The sequence below is a fragment of the Rhipicephalus microplus genome, chromosome 2 (genome assembly GCF_043290135.1).
Source record: "Rhipicephalus microplus isolate Deutch F79 chromosome 2, USDA_Rmic, whole genome shotgun sequence".
Lineage (NCBI taxonomy): Eukaryota > Metazoa > Arthropoda > Arachnida > Ixodida > Ixodidae > Rhipicephalus > Rhipicephalus microplus.
Window position 1 is genome coordinate 271,707,311 of NC_134701.1, and position 17,739 is coordinate 271,725,049.

General features: G+C 46.4%; 1 protein-coding gene across 1 annotated transcript; it reads right to left on the minus strand.

Moving 5' to 3' along the window:
* Positions 1–2,464: 2,464 nt before the first annotated feature.
* LOC142788213 (uncharacterized) lies at positions 2,465–17,491 on the minus strand. Its single transcript, XM_075884789.1, has 3 exons — positions 17,236–17,491; positions 7,142–7,319; positions 2,465–4,430 (listed from the first exon to the last, which is right to left on the minus strand). Coding segments are annotated over exons 1-3 (360 nt in total). The 5' UTR covers positions 17,417–17,491; the 3' UTR covers positions 2,465–4,429.
* Positions 17,492–17,739: the final 248 nt, after the last annotated feature.

The following is a 17,739-nucleotide window of genomic DNA, read 5'->3' on the forward strand; positions in this document are numbered from 1 at the left end:
TGTAGCCGCCATTTTTCACCAAAGTTTCAACTATTTTAAATCGTTCACTTTCAAAGCCAGTCCCAACAATTTTCAAATAGCTCGATTGCAAGCGCAGCTGAGCACAAACCAGAATTATTCCTCGTGTGCATATGCACATGCGTACTCATACAGCGAGCAATTTGTTACGACATGTCTTATAAGAGCGCCATTGTTGCCAGACTCTCGGGCCTCTCACATGCTATAAAAATATACAATATTAAATTGAGGGCTAGATGAAATATGCTGAAATTTCGCGAGATTCTTGGTGCACGCCAAGGGATTAATCCGCATAACAAAGATTATGTTCAAAAATTGGGTGTTATGGCCCTTTTACGGAGTGCACACCTCAAGCTGCGAGAACTGAAAAGTCCTAGCTAGGCATGACGGTACAGATGCATATTTACTTACCGCTTAAAACACGTAATATATTTTAAGTAACCAAGCTTGTTTTCACATTTGTTTTGTGTGCTCGGAATATTCCGGTGCTGTTTTCATTTAGACCGTGCGGTTTCGCAGACAACGTATGTCAGTCGTCAACTAAGACGCCCATACAGTTGGTTCAGACGGGGTCACTAGCCGAATCTGAGTTGCACATAATTGACGGTGTTGCGATCCGTAATCGCCTTGACGCACAATAATTTCGCACGAACTGAGTTCACCGACCCTCGACCTTATAGCGAAATAACTTAAGCCAATAAAATGGTGCATATCACCGATGAAATGTGCTGTGGGAAGTGCCAGAGTCCCACGACAAAAACACAGGGTTAGCTCTTAATTCTGTTTACAACGACGTCTGAAACTATTTGAAATTATGTACCTACTTCCATGCTGTATAATTCACCAAACAATCATTTTTGTGTCGTGGCAAATATCAATTAAATGTATTTGTATGCAATAAGTATGAGGGGCGTCCTGACTCAAATATATACAGAAAGCGTCCACAAATTCAGGTTCGCCCATGAGCGTGTGGTCTTGTGCTTTTTGACCAGCTTGAAAGCAGCATTACGCCGCGTGTCTTGCCCGATTGAGCAACGTTGCAACACGGGCGGCGGCTGGGAGCAGATGGAGGTAGCGACGGCTTTAACGAAGGCGTGAACATTATACACGTCATTGCGCAGACGTATAGCCGACATTGGGTTTTCTATAACTTGTTTCTGGAGCAGTGCCGTTGGTTCCGCGGTCGCGAGAGCCCTGATTGGCGTACGAAGCGTTCATTCCCGGCACTCAGCCTGCTGAGACTTGCCGTCACCTGCACCACTCCCTTATGGGACTCTGTTTCGTTATCACATTAGGGGCTCGTGCTTCTGTGCCTCCCAGATTGTCTCTGATCATTAGGTAAACGCTAGAGCCATAAAAGAGGCAGTGCAGTGCTGCCAAACGGCTCAATGTCTGTCTTCATTACATTCATGAGGCAATAGCATAGAATCGTAAGCAATATATAAGCGTTGCTCACAAGCTTAAGCAGAGGCACGTGCATGAGGACGTTGTCTTGCCTTGTTTTTTTTACCAAGCTTTCATTCCCCCCTCCCTCTTTGTCAGTCCTAGACTATCAGATAATGACGCAGTACGTGACTGCTTGCGGCAGCCCTCAAGCTTTATTGGTTCCTACATGCTTAAAAGCGTGCACTTAACACTTTTCCCTCTCCCTCTAGAGGTTGTTGCTTCATATATAGATACGTGTGCTAAATGAAATTTGCTCTTTTCAAAACATTCCTATTCCATTCCCCTCAATGCCACCCTTGGCGCAGACTAAGAGGGAAGGGTTTTACATACATACATACATACATACATACATACATACATACATACATACATACATACATACATACATACATACATACGTACGTACGTACGTACGTACGTACATACATACATACATACATACATACATACATACATACATACATACATACATACATACATACATACATACATACATACATACATACATACATACATACATACATACATACATACATACATAAAATAAAGCTCAAGCACTGAGAATATGCCTAGGACTTCCGAGATGCGCTTCCTCAGCAACAACTTTCGCCATCGCTAGTGAATACCCCAACACAACCTACATTCGTGTAGATGCTTCAAGAAAGCACATGTACAGATTAAGTGTATAGATTAGCATTTGTTCTGAAGTTTGACGCACACCAGTAAATATGAGTCGGAGCACAGCAACGCGATGTAATGCTTCTCGCGGTGTGATATCATGATCTGTCAGGAGGTAGCTGTACAGGTTTTCTATAAATAAGTTACGAAACTAACAACCCTTTCTGTTGTCTTCCCCAGAGTTGCCAGATAGTACCAAGCTAACAAGCAAATCGCCATCACGAAAGGACACCAAAAGAAGCGTACATTCATTAAAGTTTCACAATCTTTGGAATACCTTTATTAATCATAAAAACATCTCTCACAAACGGTGGGGAGCTAGCGGAAATATGTGCAGTGACTCTGCATACGAGCACCACGCGTATGCGTGTCGCAATAAAAGGTAAACGGGCTACGCTCTGGGTGACACAAATAAAAAACTGCCCCCTTTTATTGTGCCGGTCGATAATATACATTCCTATGGACACCACATTGTAAGGGTAGCTCAGCGCACACAGTAGCCCAGTTACCAGTCATGACGTCACGTGCCGAACACATGCAAGCGGTAAACAGCTCAATATGCACAGATAACAACGAAAGCATATACTTACTTTTAACCATGAGGGAAGAAAAACAAAAGGAGGGGTCATTAGGTCACACCAATGAAGCGCACCTTGTCGGCCCAACACGTGATCAAAAAGTCAGAGTTTGTGGTAGGTTTTAGTGCTCTTGGTGCTGTTACGTCTTTGAACCACCTGCGTGAGCCAGCCGGTCAGTGCCGAACCAACGCGTTTCAATTAAAGGTTACCCGGCGCCGTTCTCTGACGTATCGGAAAGTCTCATTGCTGGCGTGATTTTGCGCAAAACGTCACGTGTTGAGCCGATAACGCTGCCTTCGAAACGGCACGGTTTGCCAAAGCTGCTTAAGTGACGTCCTGCTGCCTCCCTTCCTTTTTTTCCTCCATGCTTTTAACATTGTCTTCAGGAGTTAACAATATAATAATTCGGTTGAAAGCCCTTTTGCCCGTGCATTATCAACGTCACTTGTTGATTCCTCTAAGGTGTTTGGCTTCAACACTTAACTACGCCAAGTCATAATGCATCATTTCTGAACGCCAAACACACTATTGGAGAAGGTAGTGATCACTAAATTAACTATATTCGGTGGAAAATTGCAGATAAGCCGAAAAAAACTCGAAATGTGACTGGAAAATTCTACAAACGGCTCGGTGAAAGCAGAAGTTCAAAGTCTACGTATTACAAGCGGCACTGACAACTCTCGTTTTTACCGAGAGCGAGTTGTGGGTGGTCTAAAAATCATACTTCACAAAATGCTCTTACGTAAGCACCTGCCATGATATGTTGTAGCTTTAGCAAATATGCATATTAAAGAATAGACATATGGTGGTGAGAAAAATATTTTTTAGTCACCAGGTCGTTGACCGAGAAAGTTGATGGTTAGCGCTGGCCATGAATCTGTGGTATGGCAACCAACTGCTGCATCGTCGCAATGTCACAACCCAGTGATGAATATCTATAGAGATAAATATGTAGACATAAAAGAAAGATGCACCAGCTGCACTACTCTACCAAGTGGAAGAAATATTAAGAGTTTGCACTCTGTACACTAGTAGTGGGTGCACTCGTCATCATAGCGCGCCTGCAACATCATAAAGCGAATGCGCGCAAGTCGGTAACGCAAGTTTAGGTCACGGTCACGCGGTTGATAATTAAACCCATCGAGAACACACACGCGAATACAATTGACAGTGCAACCGAGAAATTAGGAGCTGGGGTATGAAACCACAACCACGGGTGCTTGTGGCACGTCGCTGACTACCGGAAGTGTGCCGCTCAGCTAGCACTGTGACTTTCTTCAGGCACTTTTCACTGGATAAACGTGGTCTTCACATATTCCACCTATGACGTACATTCATACACGAGACGCATAGTTTCTTTTTATCGGAAAATACTGTGACTCGAAAGGCTTCAACAAGGTGGCAGATTTTTTTTTCTAACCATGAGGAAGAAAGCTTAACACTTTCAAGCGTGAAGTCACTTTCTCTCTTCATAGGTGCAGTAGACACACACGCACGTACGCGCATACATGTACTCAGACTCGCGTTTTCTCAATGGAAGAGTCAATCCGATTTCGGGGTGCGTGTCTCCACGCAGGTGTGCTTTCGATGATCCACGCGTGCATACAGATATCAATCACTCTGCCGAGTAAGGTCATTCGAAACTAATTTTGTCTTGAGTTTTTCTTTCTTTCTCGGCGACAATAGAAGAAGCCATTCGGTGGTTGAAATCTGCAAATAAGAACAAAGCACAGAGACAATAGTGATACGCTTACATTCACTATTGTGCGGCATAAAATACTGAAAATGAAGACTCTGGTTTACAAAAAAATGTGAAGAATAGACCAACCTATATGCTCAATGAATGAACTTTAATTTGTGCAACGCGAAGTCGAGTAACCGCCAACATTCTAAAAGGAATTAATCTGCGTTTATTATTTCTTTTCACCATGCGTGCGAGTCTTGAGTTGTGTCTATCTTAACTCACACGTAGTAGGTTACTTTGGCACACACGTAAATTTTGCAACTCGTTAATCATTAAGTAAACATGTTTTCATCTTTAGAAGGAACGGAAATAATTTGCGCGTATGTGTGTCTTTTCTCTTGTAGCACTGCCATACAATACATCCCAATAAAAAAAAGCTCTTTGACTTTTCTGACACGAGTATATGTTACGTTAACTTTGTTTTCGAAAAGACGTGCGTATTATGGGGGCTCAGAACAGAATAAGCGTGTCTGTATAAAAGTAGTTATATTTGTAAGAGTTAAATACGAAGCACAAACAAGTCATAGTACCACTTTCATTTCCTTGGGGTGTATTTGGTTGAACGTTAGGCTATGACTGACCGTGCAGCCACATCTAATTTTCTTTTTTCGAACAACAGTTCTGATTCCTTCCTCGGAATTGTTTAGCCCACTCGGCTTTTGGGATTAGATAGATTATGCTAAATTAATCCGACATAAAGTTGAGAGCTATAATAATCGTCACCGCGTATACCCAACTCACGCATCATGGGCTCTGACAAAGTGTTTATTTTTTCAGCGTGTACTTTTTTCTTTGTGTTTTAGAAACAGCAAGTTCCGGAAGTGTTTACGTGTCTGACAAGATTGCGAGGTGTTTATTTTTTCAACGCTAACACCTAAAGAAAACTATTGACAGTGTCCAGACACTTATCGGTTTTTTCCGTAGGCAATCGAGTTGACGTTATTATGAAGGGGGACATAGCGAGCCGAAAGTCGTGTTACCGGTGTTACTTCCCATGAGCTCGCATCTGTCACTCAAAAGGAATCTACGGGACAGCGAAATTGCATTACGTCGAGTCGTAATCAAGTGCGCAAGACGTGTTTGGCTTCGCGATGGCGCACGTAAGCTATTTGGGAACCGCTCAGATATCGACGGTCAGCGTGGATCGGCAGCGCTGGAAAAACGTGACCGCAAGTCACACGCGAACTCGCTCAATGGGAGCTCCCCGCACGTAATATGGAAAGTGGCTCCACAGCCAATATCGAGACGAGGAAGATTCAATTAAGTGACCACCGTGTATATCGCATTCCTACGGCGGGGGTGCTTGCCGCACTGTTCTGCGGAAATAGTATACCGAGAAATACTAACGATTCCGCGGCTCCCACATGAGCCACTAACACAGTAGCTCGGCACTTCGAGTTTTTCGAGCGCGTACGCACAAAATTAGGGAGCCGGTGTTGATTATGCCATTAGAAACATTCGTTTTGTTTCGGGTAAATTTTCATCTCATCTCTTTATGACCTGCTTTTTCTGTTCAGCAGCAGACAAACTGGCAATCGACAGTGACATAGGAAGCTATACGCATTCCAGAGAAGTGTCAATACTCCTAGTTTTTCTATCATGAACTCTTACCCACCCCCTCAATTCGCCCTCGTTCAGAGTTTAATAAAAAAAACAGAGTCAAGCGAGAAAGTTAGCATAAAAGAGCAATGTTTAAATAGTAATGTTGCCCTGCCTACATCACTAGATTATCGCAGGCCACTGAGAAAAACTAAAAAAAACTTCTAAGTGTCTATTACGTGTTCTCCTAGGACGACTCGAGACATACTGGTGGGGCTCTTTCACCACGCTATTTTTATCGACGTGCAAATTTTGCTAACTTACTCTCTCAAATTTAATCTCACCAGCGCAACTTTCACAAGTTAACATTAGATTAATACTAATCGGCTACAACCTAACCATAAGCATACGCTATGCCCAAAGTCATCGCCGTTCCACCAACAGAGAAATGGCATAGACGTTCTATTCAATCATATTTGCTAATTTCCACGACGTCAGACACACTCCGCGTGGTTTAGAGGGGCAGTGATCCCCCACAGACACATGTTCTTCCCACTAGTTTTAACTCTAAAACGTCGACGGCCTGGCAATCTCAATCAGAGTTTCTGGCATCATTGTTACGCCAAAAGTTTCATATTTTAAGGTGTGCATGACGAACACTTACCTGTGTATATGTATGGCAGCTCCATCAGCACAGAAGGGGTACTTATGCATCGTACTTTTTTATTCTTGGTGTTTCCGCTTTCTATTTTATTGTATAAGTTTTTGATATGCTCAAAACTCTGTTGAACAGTGCCTGGGTGGTAGGGCCGTTGTCAGACAGTTAAGCTCTTTTTAGCCGTATCATCCCTCGACATGTAACTTGCTGAGATGTGACACGTCAAACTAAAGAATGAAGTGAAATGAAACTAGCTTGCATGACTCTCTTGCATAGCTGACACTGACATAAGTGGCATCGACAAGCGCGCCAAGGTTGTTTGGTCTGAGCTCGTACTTATTGCGACTATAGTTAAAGCTTATGCTTCTCCGTGTAGCAACTAAGCACGCGGGTAGAAGCCCGCATGCATATTTATTTCGCTCTTCTAGGAAAGCAGGCTCGATCTGGCTCGTAGCTAATCTCTCATCGGAAGTTGCTTACCAAATAGAGAATGTTTCTGGCAACTCGGCCTCTGCAGTGGAATGCTGAAGCGACGCCTCAGCCGTGGAAAAGTGCAGCGCGCTCGACGTGTCGTCGACGCCATAGACGCACTCCACAGCGTTCTCCGGAGTCAGCGAGTTTTCCTGCGCTGGTATGCTGACATCCTCTGTAGTCTTGCCTGAAATCATATTCAGGGAAAAGAAATGGAGCCATCACAAAGGCACTTGACGTAAAAGAAGTGCAAATTGAGTGAGCTTGTATGTTTTCGTTAGCATATTTAGGCACAAAGACAGCGCTTCCTTTTTTATGGTATTCAAATATATTATATACCCTACACTAAATAATCATTAGGAGTTCCTTTTGATGTGACATGCTGCATGCATACTTCTCAATGCTACGTTATTAGGATGTTTTTTTCATTTTATGCTATCTGTACTAGCTTACTTGTCAACTTATTGTTAATCCATCACTTATAGTTATTGCACAAGTTATTGCTATACTAGCCGCGACTATTGTACTAAGCGCACATCATGTTTATATTCACCAGCTCTCTAGGTAAGCGCCTCTATGAATACATTTTGGGGGTATTTGCGAAATAAAAAAGATGAAAGAAGGTAAAGCAGGCGGGACAAGCGCCTGCCTTAAGCAGTGGTTCAATTTAGAACCCTGGAGGCGATTTTGACTTTTCAACGCAACAAAGGCGAAGCAAAAGAAAACATTGCGCCTGCGTGTTCAGTTCTTTCAAACTGTAAAACAATTCTATGCGTCCGCTTGTCTATAAGAACAAACAAGTTTTGTGCTTGTACATAAGAAAACCAAATCATGCTTAGTAAACATCACAAAGATACTGCACGTCACTGCGCAAACTATCTATCGAGATATTCTTACTCCCTAAGTTGTATGTTTGCTGATCAATAAGCAAACATGTTTTTCTTTAATATATGGCATTGTACTCAGCGTGAAATCTTTGGGAGGTGTGGATCAACGATTCGCCTGTCCTTCAGTGATGGTAACGTTCACGGGCAACCAAGCGGTGACATTCCAAACGTACAACCTTCTCGTTGTTTATGCCGGGAAAGGAACCACCTTCGTTGGTGATGCAGTGACACCCTCTCCACTTCTCTTTTCCACCCTTCTCACTCTCACTTTTCTATTCCGTTCACTTGCTCTACTGTAATACACATGCCTATTCTAAGCTCTACTTTCGTCCTCTTCCCTTTCCCCTCAATCGCCCTTACTATCCATTCACACCATTTGCTACGCTGTACTGCAGAGATTTGTGCTATGTTTTACCCTCTTCCTCTCATTTCCTTCCTATTCCCCCTCACTTCTCTCGTCCTCATCTTTACTTCCTTCACGTTAACCCCTTGCTATATACAATCTGTTTCAAGCAATGTGTCCCATATTGTTTAAAAATCAGCAAAAGACGGCATTTGCTCGCTGTCTTCACAGTTGCTTTTTCTGTAGCAGCAGCCATGTTAAGAAGGTTGCAGACATGACTTGAAACGGTCATTAAAAATGAAATTGATAAACTTTTAATTAGCAGAGTTTGGCAGTGAAGTCGAATGGGAGAATTCAAGTTCTTGATGCGAAGACCCCATTGCCGCGTTTAGATTACAGAAAAGCGGCCTCCAGCCATATCAACGAATTATTAAATTCTCCTGAATTCTGCGGCAAAGCCAAAACCAACGAACCAAGAGCTCAACAGGCAGACGACTATAATGACGTCGCCGTTGAAAACAGCGGTTACAGGGGTGCAGTTCTTCTCCGTTTCATAACGTATGTGCGTCATGCGTGATGTAATTGTGAGCGCAGCCCGCACGCCCACACAACAAAGTCGGTTAATGGTTGAACCAACAACGCTGCCCCATTTCAGTTGCGCTCTTTCGCGTTTCGGTTTCAGTTACGCCACCGACTAGGGGAAAAACATTATTTCGCAGTTATTACTGGAAGCCGATTTTACAAAATCTCAAAGCGGCGATTGGTTTTTCGTATCAAGGGCTTCAATTTTCTTATTTGACTCGACGGCCTAGTTCCACTAAATAAAAAGTTAAATATTTTAACTTTCCTAGTTACCGTTCCAAATAACATCTTCAGCCCTCTTAAGATGTCTGACACTACATAAAAAGCAACTCTGAAGACAGTAAGCAAATATAGCATTTAACTGATTATTTAAGAATAATGGACACATTTCTTCAAACACCCTTTGTATATACTATACTCCCATGGCTGGGCTATACATTATTTCGATTGCGTTACGCCAAGAGACGACATGGCAGCAAACGACAGCGTACAACGGCATACGATAGTTTACGACTGTCTGGGCCCCTGAAGTGCTCTGCGCTTAGAAGCCTCGGTGATTTGCCCCTTTAGCTTGTCTTTGTTTCCGAATGCTCGAAAGAATGGTGCTGTGGGTGTTCGTTTATGTATTCACGGGTTTTAGCACGCAAAATATGCAGCGCCCCCAAATTTTCAACATTTACAGCGATGAAACACGATGATGTGCGACAGCTTCGAAGAAGAGGGGGTGGAAGCGAAAGAAAGCGAAATTTCTAGACCCCAAGCGAAGCGAAGCTTTTAAAAAAGTAAAGAACGCTAATATATACGTCCTCTGAGAAAATACGCGCGCTAAGTGAAGCACCGAGGAGGAATAAAGTATGCATGCCTGGCTGGAAACCAAGAAAGCTGAGATCGTTCCTTATGGCCCACAAGCCTAAGAAATTATAGGGTCTGAACGTAGCATCTTACGAAAGCTCTCAATGACGTGAGGCTGTGATGAAAGTGCTCGCTCAACAAAACTTGGTAGCTTTATGGAAAAAAAGAGAGTGCAAAGAGCCGAGGCACCGCTGTTACAATTTGCGCAACAAAACCGTGCACTCTTACAGCCGCTATTATTTAAAAAAATATTCTTTTTTTTTCGTACTTTTCACTATATAGGCTTGCTGAAATGAAGTTTTCAACCTTGAAGTTTATGTACTGTGACAAGACGAACAGGCACTGCGATTCGTGGTTTGCCATTTGGCGGACCTTTTGGGAGGTCCGCCAAACGGCGAACCGACTTCTTAACTTTCTGTTATCCTACCACTACTCATGTAGCAAAACACGGGAACGACTGCTGCGCAGGAGCAACAAAATATTACAAAACGACAATGCGCACACCAAGATAATCAAATTATTTTGCGGCCAGTGCTATATACAGCATGCTAAGGAACCTGTCACTCATATTTTTATCTCCCCTGCCTCAATCCCCTGTCAGCGCTAGCAGCACAGATACCTCTAATGAAAAAATTCCCAAGCATTTCCCCGAGGGTGAACATGGTTAAGTGTGAATGCACGGGGTGATGCTATGAGGGGTATTTATTAATTCGCACTATTATATTTATTAATCACACTATGGTGCCTTTATGGTGAAATGGTTCCTGGGAATCGCAATTTGATCACACGGGGGAGTTTACGTTAACTCACTGGCGAATGCCAACGGATTTTAACTTTACTCCCCCTCATAGCATCACCCCGTGCATTCGCACTTAACCATGTTCACCCTCGGGGAAATGCTTGGGAGTTTTATTACTGATGATGATGATGATTAAAGTGTAATTAATGAATTTAAGTGTTGTTTTTCATGAAGCATTTGTACACAGATACATTATATACGAAGTATTATTTATTTACACTTCACGACGCGTCCGGACGAGCAAAGTCCAGGGCTCGCACCCTCTCCCGCGCGGCACGTTCACTGGCTGTAACGGCTTCGGGAACGTCCACTCGCCGTTGACAATTGCGAGCGGCGTCTTGACGCCGGCCTTCATCGCCCTTCTCCGCCTGACGCTTGCGTTGTCGTTCCGCTTCTTGGGCCGCGTTCGCGGCTCGATGCTGACGCCTCATCTCGGCCTCGCGAGCGCGCAGTTCACCATCCGCTGCACGCTTCGCCCGCTTGTCCTCGGCCTCGCGAGCGCGAAGTTCGGCATCCTCTGCACGCTTCGCCCGGTTGTCCTCGGCCTCGCGAGCGCGCAGTTCGGCATCCGCTGCACGCTTCGCCCGCTTGCACTCGGCCTCGCGAGCACGCAGTTCGGCATCCGCTGCACGCTTCGCCCGCTTGCACTCGGCCTCGCGAGCACGCAGTTCGGCATCCGCTGCACGCTTCGCCCGCTTGCACTCGGCCTCGCGAGCACGCAGTTCGGCATCCGCTGCACGCTTCGCCCGCTTGCACTCGGCCTCGCGAGCACGCAGTTCGGCATCCGCTGCACGCTTCGCCCGCTTGTCCTCGGCCTCGCGAGCGCGCAGTTCGGCATCCGCTGCACGCTTCGCCCGCTTGCACTCGGCCTCGCGAGCACGCAGTTCGGCATCCGCTGCACGCTTCGCCCGCTTACGTTCGGTCTCACGAGCCCTTCGCAGCGCCGCCTTGTCTTCCAACGTCGGCGAAACCACCGCGGTACCGTCACCTCCAACGACGGGTGCAGTGCTGGCATTCGGTTGTACTGCATTCGTTGTTGATGGTAGCGTTGCCTCCGGGACATCCATCGCACGACCCGCTCTCGACGGGAGACTGAGACAGAAGGCGGGCGCGCGAGAGAGAGGGGTGCGCGCGCAGCTGCAGCGAGTGAGGAGAGTGGAGGAGCGAGCGAAGGGGGAGGGGGTATAAGGCGCGTTACTAACACCGATATCAGCGTCGCGTCCGTGGCTTATTCGGTAGAGCGTCGCGCTGCGGCCCGCCAAGTCCTCTTTCTTTTAAAGATAGAGAGAAGACTGCGGACGCCGCCGACGGCGGTGGATGGTTTGGGGTCGCTTATAAAGTGTATTCACACTTAAAAAAAATGGCAGCATATCCATGGGGTGAATGATGGAGAGTGGGGCGTAGCATCCGTCCGTCCATTCGTTCTTGCTTCCGCCCGTCCATGCACCCGTCTGTGTGATCATCCGTGCGTCCATCCACCCGTCCGTGCGTCCGTGCGTCCATCCGTGCATCCGTCCCTCAGTTCGTCCATGCATCCGCCCCTGCGTCTGTCCATGCGTCCATCGTCCATGCAGCCATCCGTGCGTCCACGCATCTGTCTGTGTGTCCGTTCGTACATCTAGTCAACACTCCAAGTACCACCATGTCGCATCTTTTCATCATATATTCCGTATATAGAAGCACCGCTATCCAGCGGACATTCCAAGGACTAAACGAGAGGTGGCACACGCACACTTTTTTGCGGCTAGCGCTTCGTGTCTGTTTCCCACCTTTAACCACCTCGAGTTCATGGTATATACTACTCCACTGTATTCATGGCACTGTGGCCCAACGCTCGCTAAACCTTTCTAAAACCAAGGAGGTTACGCCCAGCGAGTATTACGTAGCAACCCTTTCTTGTCAGATAGTGCTCAATGTACATGCCAATGGCTGCTAATGGGGAATGAGAGACAGGAGAATTCGGCTTTTACTTGATGCGCACGCTGCGAATTTTTTTATTGTTCAACAACGCACAGGAGAAATCTCCCACCGGCACCACCTCGCAGGTCAAAGCGTAAGACATGTTACGCACTACTACGAGGGACGAACGGGTGCCGCTTTAAGGAGCTTCGTCCCGAAAAAAAATTGCCCGCGGCTTCCCTCGGGGGAACACTGAGGAGGATGCGGAGCATATAATTGGTTAAAGGGGTGTTAAAGTGCGACTTACTTGGGTCGATGGCTAAATTGGTTAACGTGGTTGTGAAATGGGGTGTTAAATTGCGACTTACTTGGGTCGCTGGCTAAATTGGTTGACGTGGTTGTAGGGGGGGTGTTAAATGAGTGAACACGTACGACACGTATGCGAAAGGGCGGTGTTTATTTATTGCGACGAACTTTGAGCGGTTCCGCCAACACTTTGGCCGGCGCTGGTCGAAGGGACGTCGATCATTGCGACCTCGGACGTCGACGCGCCGTACAAACCAACCGACGAGCGGCAACTGAGCGAGCGAGCGCCGACCTTGAGTATATATACAGCGCGACGGCGCATGCACTGTCAGCTGTCGAATGCTCGAGAAGGGAGAGAAGCGCAACGGCGCATGCGCGCGCGTCAGCTGCCGATGTTCTCGAAGCGCGACGGCGCATGCGCGCGCGTCAGCTGCCGATGTTCTCGAAGCGTGACGGCGCATGCGCGCTACATTATACAGCTAGCGAATGTTCGTGAAGAGGAGAAGCGCACGCGGTGTGTAGAGGAGGAAGGGTGCACAGATGGTGGAGGAGTGAAGCGCGCGCGGTGTGTAGAGGAGGAAGGGATGTACAGATGGTGGAAGAAGGAGGAGGAAGCTTGCGGACGGTACCGCACTACAAGCCTCGAGTATTAGATGCTCCGCATCTAAAAGACGGTGGTGGGTGTGACCGCCCTTCGATCGCGGGAGTTAGCCGGCCGTGCAAGCCACCTACCTCCCGAGCTGCGCCGAGACGACGAGGAGTATTTCCGAGAGTCGTACGTATTCCGAAACGCTCTTGAATTTATCTTAACTTGCCACAGCCTCCAATGCAGCAAAAAAGCGTCTCGAACGTGGTGTCTTAAGTCGTTGCCAAGGCATGAAGCAAAACGCGTTCCAAACCCGCTGCATTGAAGATGGTAAAAAGTCAAGTTCAAGACAAAAAAAAAAAACGATTCTGAATACAGGGGAAAGATAGCGCACAATTTATTTTCTCTCTACTTTGACGGTGTTTAGCTTCTTGCGAATGCCGCCACGTAAATTCGACACTTTGTTCGAGCTGCTGTGCCCCGCCATCTCCAAGCCAAGTACTCCGTGGTGGCCATGGTGCAACAGACTCAAAGGAACGCACTCGTTCGTATCTGGCGGCAGAAGGCCAGCGCAATGAAAAAAACAAAAAAAACAAAAAATGAGCATTACTGATTTTTTCCAGCAGGTTTGCGACTGCAGTCGCACGACTGAAAAATCGGTCAGGAAGCGACTAGCCAAAGCAGTCGATTTGCGACCGTTCGCGACTGTTCGCAACCAGTCGCAAATGGTCGCGCGACCGCAGCTAGTCGCCGGTTTGCACCAGCTTTTAGTATGTCAAGTGACAAAAATGAGGTAGTATGTTAAGAGGCAAAAATTTACGTAAGATCACGTAAAATTAGTCCCGTGACTAGAATCATGTGACGTCTCGTAACATGTCATCACAAGACTGAAACCACGTAACATAGGCGCATCAACTATTTCTGCTATGTTCCCCCCAGAGCCCCGCCGTGGCGGTCTAGTGGCTAAGGTACTCGGCTGCTGACCCGCAGGTCGCGGGATTGCATCCCGGCTGCGGCGGCTGCATTTCCGATGGAGGTGGAAATGTTGTAGGCCCGTTTGCTGAGATATGGTTGCACGTGAAAGAATAACAGGTGGTCGAAATTTCCGGAGCCTTACACTACAGTGTCTCTCATAATCATATGGGGATTTTGGGGACTTTAAACCCCACATAACAACATGTTCCCCCCCAGAAACTACGAAACATATACGAACGTGACTGAAATCCGAACGCCGCCCAACAGCGTCACGTAGTCGCGTCTAGCCAAGTCTAGCCGTACTCAGAACTGTATCGGAACCTGAGCAACTCTGGCAAAAGCTTGGCATTGCTAGAAAGTTTCAGCCGGGTCAAACACCAGCTCCTTTGATGATTCCAGCTTTGCGTCACAGTGCAACCTGCGCGCTTTCTAAATTTTGTTCTGAAGGTGTGATGAGGGCTTAGTCAAGCTAATGATGATGTTGATGACGACTATGGCGGTGAGGACAATGATGATGATGTTTATGATGATGATGATTTGTAATGATGAACGAATATGAGAAGATGCTGTACTTCAGTACTTGAGTTTGGGGCTACCCTGGGTTGGCACTCAACTTCAAGTTTGAGTGGCACCCCGCAAGTTGTCGGTACTTATAACCCTGCGTGCAGTCTTCAGATTGCACTTTGGTCTCCCCCTCGTCAGCTGCTATTCACGTGAATGCAGCCTTCCTTGAGTGTTGTGTCGCCATAGAGTAGAGTAGCAGTGTTCTTGCTCAAGTGGACTCTACGCTCTCACAAAACTCTGACGCCAGCCAGTGCACGTACGCCCACTTGCATTTACCCAAAGCTGTTTAGCTTTTTCGGATACGACCCCGGGTGAGAAAATAGCATCTGCAGTCGGGAGAAACTCGTCGGTGGAGCGAGCCACACCCCAGCAGGAGACCGGGTGTTTGCGCGAAAAGCGCGTCTAACGAGCCTTGCGGGAGAGTCCAACGTACTCATAGCGTTGCCCCACAGCTCACAAGTGGACGCCTAATGAGCCGACTGCCTCGTCCAAAATTCAGTGGCAGAGCTGCTTCGCACAGTGATGAGTCTGATGACTACCGGGCATTAAGAGAGAAGGAGAAAGGCGATGTTGCTCTGTAAGTTGTAGGTCCCATGAAAAAGTAACGCCGCCTCTCGCATCTGCAAACGCAGATATATAGGTGTGCATGTCATTCGTGTGCCGCTACGAGAACCTTCTTGGGGTGTGTTTACGCAGGCTGTACGTCACGGCCGGGTGGTGACTGCGCCTGCATATCTCGAAAATTATCATTGAATTCTATCTATCTATCTATCTATCTATCTATCTATCTATCTATCTATCTATCTATCTATCTATCTATCTATCTATCTATCTATCTATCTATCTATCTATCTATCTATCTATCTATCTATCTATCTATCTATCTATCTATCTATCTATCTATCTATCTATCTATCTATCTCCGAAACTTCAGTGTTTGGAGGGCCTGCTTCGTGCGTTTGACGTGTCAAAAGTGTTGTAAACGTGGGGGCTTGCATTCGGTGACGTTGACCCAAAAGTGTTGTATAGTCAGAGCTATCAAGTAAGAACGCTCGGGAATACAGACACAGAAAAAAAAGGCCACAAAATACTTATTGCACTGACAATGAGTTCAGGTGCACCGAAATCATTTTAGGAGCTTAGCTCCTTAGGATCAAGCCATGTCCGCCATCGTTCCTCGATGACGATGACATGGATAACGATGAAAAAAAAAAAAAAACTAAGTTCGAGACCACACACTCTGTTTCTGCATCACGGCATATCCTACAAGCATGGGACCCAATATAAGTCATGACGATGACGCTGATAACGATGAAGATGATCACCATGATGATCTCGAAGAACGCCTGGCTTGGGCAGTATATGAGGTCTTGATGTTGTCTACGATGCATTTCGTTTGACTGTAAAGAACTAAGAACCACCAGGGGAACGTGCACCGACCTCGTATTTGGCAACTTCAGGGTATATTCGATACTACAAAATAAAATAATGAGGTCAAAACGAAATTCGCAACCGAACAGAACATACCATTTATGATCAATAAATATTGTACATAACAGTACCCAGCCTTGTCCCTCATATACGTGCGTGAGTGGTCAATATCACCAATATCACGGGTGTTTCATGCCAGCATCGAACTATCCCACTGCATCGCCCACTCATCATCATTCACTACATGGATATGCCGAGATTTTTTTTTTCGACACGAGTGCCTTGACAGCATGTTCTCTTCTCATAATCATACATCCTTATCGCTTTAAATAAGGTGCTGAATAAACTTCGTGTGCCGACCAAGTTCCTGTAGAGAGCTGTTCGTGCAAAATGCTGCGTAGCATTTGAAAAAAAAAAAGGGTGATACTAAAAGTAGAGATGCAGCTCTATGCTTATCATAGATAATTTCGAAGGGCCGTAACTAGATTTTTGTGTTTACATGAAAGAATGCGCACTTTCAAAGGGGTTTATCTGCACCTGTTTTATTTTATTATTATTATTATTATTATTATTATTATTATTATTATTATTATTATTATTATTATTATTATTATTATTATTATTATTAATTTTCATGCCACAACAAGGATATGATTATGAGGCACGTCATAGTGAACAGCTCCTAAATATCGGACCTTCTGGAACTCCCTAACGTACACTGACGTTACACGAGCCTCCAGCGTTCCACCTCCGTCTAATGGCGACCGCCCCGGCCGGGATCGAACGCATGGCCTTCGGTTCAGCAGCCGAGCACCTTAAGCACTCCATCAACAAGGCAGACTCCACGCAACAATGCAGTAAAAGAGACGTCCACGTTACCCGTCGCGGTGGTGGTCACTGTGGCAGCGGGGACGGTGAGGGCCACGAAGCGGCAGGGTGAGACACGTGATCCGCTCTGCGGGAAAGCCGGCTTGCGCGAGATCCGCCGGCTGGGCCACGACGCTATTCGGCTGAAGGTGCTGCGGCTGCTGCCACTCGAGTTGCGCGGAACGGCGGCCATTGCCGAGGCGCTGTGATGCCGTCTTGGTGCCGCGTTCTTTGGCTTTATTCGTGCGAGGAAGGTGGGGAAAACATCAGCGTGAGGATCGCGATTTTGCTTCTTACGCTTCGGATTGCTAGACAAGAACGAGACAAGGACTGCAGAACAGGTCATCCGCAAGCACCACCTGTCCTGTAGTTATGTGTGCTGTTGTCCTGCAGTTCTGTGTCCTGCAGTCCTGTAGTGCTGCCCTGTCCTGCAGTCCTTGTCTCGTCATCTCATAATTCAAAACGCAAGCAACAAAAAATCATGACCCCCCCCCCCCTCCAACTGTCCCAATTCAT